Raw genomic sequence first — 5,158 nt, 5'->3', positions numbered from 1 at the left:
GTGGACAGGGCATTGCAGGCTGTGGGCAGCCCAGTGGCTCAGGCGGGCACCTCTCAGGGCAGGTGGATTTAGAGCCATGATGCTTGTGTGTGGAGCAGCTGGGAAGGGGGAGGCTCAAAGCCAGGACACTGGGCCAGCAGGGAAGACCAACATCCCGGGGAGGGACAGGGGACGTGTCCACACTCGCTCTGTCTGCCTTGGGCCCCGGGACCCCCTGGCCGTGCCAGGAACGCCCTGCCCCAGCCAGCTTCGTGGGACTCCCCGTGCTCTGGGGGGTGGCTGGTGCCCTTGGGCTGGGCACAGTCCTGTTCTGCCCAAAGGTGCATGTCCCCTGGTCTCTGTCCCCCTTTCCCCAGATCTACCCGGACCCCGAGCTGGAGGCGCAGGTGCTGAGCCTCACCATCCGCTGCATCCACAGCGAAGAGGGCTGCCGCTGGAGCGGGCCCATCAAGCACCTGCAGGTGAGGGGGAGGGGGCGCGAGGGTGGGTTTGGCGCTGGGCTGTGATCTCACACTCACTCTCTGTCCTGTCTCGCCAGCCCCATCTCAGCACGTGCGGCTTCAACGTGATCCCGTGTCCCAACCGCTGCAGCATCAAGCTGAGCCGGCGCGACCTGCCTGACCACCTGCAGCACGACTGCCCCAAGCGCCGCGTCAAGTGTGAGTTCTGCGCCAGCGACTTCACCGGCGAGGCCTACGAGGTGTGGGGAGCCGGGAACCCCCGCGGGGGCAGGGGCAGCGCCAGGATGGTCCCACGGGGTCCCCTGGTGCGGGGAGCTGGGGTCCCTCGTGGGGGGCAGGGGCGGTGTGGGGGCGGCCCCATGGGGTCCCCTGGTGTGGGGAGCTGGGGTCCCTCGTGGGGGGCTGGGGTGATGCGGGGACGGCCTCGTGGGGGCAGAGGCGGTGCGGGGGCGGCCTCACGGGGTCCCCCTGGTGCGGGGAGCTGGGATCCCTGGCACGGGGCAGGGGCAGAGCTGGGACGGCCCCCCAGGGCCCCCTGGTGCAGTGCGGGGACGGCCCCCCGGGGGGCTGGGGCAATACAGGGGCGGCCCCGCGGGTGATGGCCCCCGGCACCAGCTCTTCATGCTCTTGTCCCCCCAGAATCACCAGGGCGTGTGCCCCCAGGAGAGCGTGTACTGCGAGAACAAGTGTGGGGCCCGCATGATGCGTCGGCTGCTGTCCCAGCACACGCTGGCCGACTGCCCCAAGCGCACCCAGCCCTGCCCCTACTGCACCAAGCAGTTTGTCTTTGACACCATCCAGGTGAGGCAGGGCCCTGCGGGGGGTGGGGGTGCTGCTCCCTGGGGCCTGGCGGGGGTGGGCCCAGGTCGGGTCCCAGGCGGCTGCTGCGCTGAATGGGTCTGGGTGAAGGGCCCAGCCCGTCCCTGGGGGAGCGTTACTCCAGCTAACAGCGCCTCCCCTCTGCCCCCAGAATCACCAGTACCAGTGTCCCCGCTACCCCGTGTCCTGCCCCAACCAGTGCGGGACACCCAGCATCGCCAGAGAAGACCTGTCCGGGCACCTGAAGGAGAACTGCAGCACAGCCATGGTGCTGTGCCCGTTCAAAGACGCTGGCTGCAAACATCGGGTGAGTGCTTCCTCCCGCCCTCTGCCCCTGTCCAGCTGGGCCTGGCCAGAGCCAGCGCTGCCCCCCCGAGCGCACAAGCTACTGCTGGAGCTCCCTCCCCCCGGGTCTCACTGTCCCCCCGGCACCGCCCCTTCCCTGTCCTCTGTGCTGCACCCCAGTGATTGCTTGCTCCTTCCTCCGTGCAGTGCCCCAAGCTGGCCATGAGCCGGCACCTGGACGACAGCCCCAAGGTGCATCTGGGCATGGTGTGCTCGCTGGTGAGCCGGCAGCGGCAGGAGATCCAGGAGCTGCGGCAGGATGTGGAGGAGCTGTCGGTCAGCAGCGCCGGGATCCTGATCTGGAAGATCGCAGACTACGCCCGCAAGCTGCAGGACTCCAAAGTGCGTAGCAACTACGAGTTCTTCAGCCCGCCCTTCTACACCCACCGGTACGGCTACAAGCTGCAGGTGTCCGTGTTCCTCAACGGGAACGGCAGCGGGGAAGGCAGCCACCTGTCCGTCTACATCCGCGTGCTGCCGGGCCAGTACGACAACCTCCTGGAGTGGCCCTTCTCCTACCGCGTCACCTTCTCCCTGCTGGACCAGAGCGACCCCTCGCTGTCCAAGCCCCAGCACATCACCGAGACCTTCAACCCCGACCCCAACTGGAAGAATTTCCAGAAGCCGGGGGCCTCCCGCAGCGCCCTGGACGAGAGCACCCTGGGCTTCGGGTACCCCAAGTTCATCTCGCACGAGGACATCAAGAAGCGCAACTACGTGCGGGACAACACCGTCTTCATCAAGGCCTCGGTGGAGATCCCACCGCGAATCCTGGCCTGAGCCTGGGGCTCGGCGTGGCATGGAGACGTTACCCGGGGCCCGGCGCTCAGCCCGGCTGTCACTGCAGTCGACAGCAGCCTGAGGGCACCGTGGGCTTGTGTCTGACTGGGCCCTCTTGGTGTTTCCGCCCCAGCGGCCTGGCAGCTCCCTCCTGAGCAGGGACTGTCCCGAGCGAGCAGGTTTCCTGCAGCTGGCTGGGACTGTACTGGAGCCAGTGCAGCCCTGGGCCCCGCCAGCTGAGACTCGGTGCCGTGGCTAGAGCTGGCCGTGGGGTGCAGGGAGAGGCCCTGCAGACAGTGGGTGGGAAGGAGAGTGGGCCCGGCCCTCGCAGACCCGTTCCCAGGGGCTGGCTCTCAGGACAGCCACGGGGCCCGTGCAGGCTGATCGCTGCTGCCCCCAGCCCGCGCCCCACCAGAGTGAAACACAGCCTCTGTGGGGCAGCGTTGCAGCTGGGCCCAGGGGAACCCCAGCTCCCCTCCACCACCCACAAGCCCTGGAGTGGGGCCCACCGAGGGGGGGACATGCTGTCCAGATAGTGGCAGTGGCATCACCCCCTGGGATCTGGGGCTTCTAAGCTGCCACCCCAGAAAGTGGATCCACCTGATCTCCACTGTGACCCAAGCTCTCCTCCAATCAGCTGGCCTGACGACGTTCCCCTCCCCTCCTGAGGAGCAAACAGTGCCTGGGGCTCCCTGCAGGCTGCCCCCCTCGGGGCGGGACTCGCCCCTGTGCCCTGCAGCCCCCCCAGAGCCCCCGAGGGGCCTGGACAACACAGGAGCCATGTAGCGGGACAGGGACCCTCTCCCCTCCCCTCCCATGAGGCCTTTGCAATGAAGCCCTAAGCAGGGAGCCCCAGTGAGGGGTCCCCTTGTAGCTACCAGCCCCTCGGTGCTCTGGCAAGCCCCCCAGGGAGGCACAGAACAGCCAGAGCCTGATGCCCCAGTAGCGAGGAACCGGCAGGGCCCCCAGCCTCCGTCTCCCTCCTGCTGCCTCAGGGACCCCGGAGGGCCGAGGGCCCCTCCCCACAGAGCCATGTTTTGTGAGCACCGGCCCCGCCTCTCCCTTGCGGGCTGGGCTGGGTGCATGTGTCTTGTCGCCGGGGAGTCTTCCATGTCGCTCACTCCCAGGGGAGGGCGTCTGTTATTTATTGTCCTGGCTGCGGCGCTGCCCCGGCCCTGCTGCCTTCACACTTTTTCAATAAACTCTTCTTGTATTTATCAGGCTTGATCCTGCTGCCTTTCCTTCCTCGCTCCTCAGGGGTGGAGCAGACTCTTAGGAATGACCAGCCAGACCCGCTGGGCAGCCTCGGGGGGCGGGGAGAGGCTGGCAGTGGGGCAGTTTTTCTAGATCCCGTAATGTTGAAATGCTATTGGGCATCCACTCCGAAAAGCCATTCCATCCCCCAAAAGGCCATCGCTTGCAGAACAGTCTAATTGTGACCCAAACTGCCAGCAAGCTTCTAAATACTGTTGCTAATAGAACGGTGTGCTCCAAATAACTGTCAGGACAGTTGGGAAAATATTTAGCCTCACAAGACTTTATGCATGTTTCCTGTACTACTTTGCCTTCATTTCATGCCAAAGCCTGTAGTTACATGGTAGAATGAGCTAGTTGGTATCATGCAGTAGTCATTAGTTGTAGAACTGATAGATTTAATAAGTTATTTAGCTGCTATTTTATGTTGGCTACTGTCCACTGATTCCTGCATTGGCAATGGGTGTTAATACAAGACTGCAGCTGTCTATAGTGCCTCCTGTAACAGCTGCATGACAGCTACAACTCCCTGGGCTACTTCCCCGTGGCCTCCTCCAAACACCTTCCTTATTCTCACCACAGGACCTTCCTCCTGGTGTCTGATAACGCTTGTGCTCCTCAGTCCTCCAGCAGCACACCCTCTCACTCTCAGCTCCTTGCGCCTCTTGCTCCCAGCTCCTCACACTCGCACCACAAACTGAAGTGAGCTCCTTTTAAAACCCAGGTGCCCTGATTAGCCTGCCTTAATTGAGTCTAGCAGCTTCTTCTTAATTGGCTCCAGGTGTCCTAATTAACCTGCCTGCCTTAACTGGTTCTAGCAGGTTCCTGATTACTCTAGTGCAGCCCCTGCTCTGGTCACTCAGGGAACAGAAAACTACTCATCCAGTGACCAGTATATTTGCCCTCTACCAGACTCCTGTACCCCACTGGTCTGGGTCTGTCACAATGGGCTTCTGCCAGCTCTCAAGTGCGTTTGCTCATCACGGCGCTAAGGGGTGTGCTGGTGTGGGGTGCTCTCCTCTCGCTGAAGCTGTTCCACTTTAGAACACTTGGACATTAAGCACAGGTCAGATGCTGTATCTGACGGTGCCTTCCTGGAGGGAGATGCTAATCCTGCCTCTGGAGAGACTTGCCTGAGGGCCAGTAATGGCCACTGGACAGGGGGGTTGTGACTCCGTAACCTAGGCAGGGCAGCTACCTGCTGAACCATGTCTGCCTCTGACAGCACAAGGTCTCTGTCCTTCACTTTGGCAGCACTTGTACAGCCGCTCCTGCCAATAAAGTATCGTTGAGTTGAGTAGAAATCCACCTTAAACCAGTCCCTTGGAAAGTCCTACACCAGCTGCCTTGTTTCCTATGTCCCCTTGGAGTGAAACAAGAAAACTCCTCCCCAAGGCGAAGTACCTGCCAATCTCCCCAAGGCGAAGTACCTGTCGAGGTGAAACCCGCTGGCACCAACTCCACTTCAGGAGCCTCTTCTGGGGCTTTTACTGCATGAG

The 5,158-nt window shown here is 62.8% G+C and overlaps 1 protein-coding gene across 1 annotated transcript in view; it reads left to right on the top strand.

Annotated features, from left to right (window-relative positions):
• The window catches only part of TRAF4 (TNF receptor associated factor 4), a 14,392-nt gene extending 10,769 nt beyond the window's left edge, over positions 1-3,623 (top strand). Inside the window, exons 3-7 of the mRNA XM_026656569.2 lie at positions 304-461; positions 539-700; positions 1,101-1,262; positions 1,432-1,587; positions 1,773-3,623. Of these exons, the coding sequence (XP_026512354.1) occupies positions 304-461; positions 539-700; positions 1,101-1,262; positions 1,432-1,587; positions 1,773-2,405 (1,271 nt within the window). The 3' untranslated portion in view covers positions 2,406-3,623. The remainder of the gene's footprint in view (positions 1-303; positions 462-538; positions 701-1,100; positions 1,263-1,431; positions 1,588-1,772) is intronic.
• Positions 3,624-5,158: the final 1,535 nt, after the last annotated feature.

The sequence above is a fragment of the Terrapene carolina genome, unplaced genomic scaffold (assembly GCF_002925995.2).
Source record: "Terrapene carolina triunguis isolate 2854851 unplaced genomic scaffold, T_m_triunguis-2.0 Scaffold231, whole genome shotgun sequence".
In the NCBI taxonomy this organism is placed as follows: domain Eukaryota; kingdom Metazoa; phylum Chordata; order Testudines; family Emydidae; genus Terrapene; species Terrapene triunguis.
The sequence above is the reverse complement of the archived record's forward strand: the minus strand, read 5'-3'. Positions and strand labels throughout refer to the sequence as shown.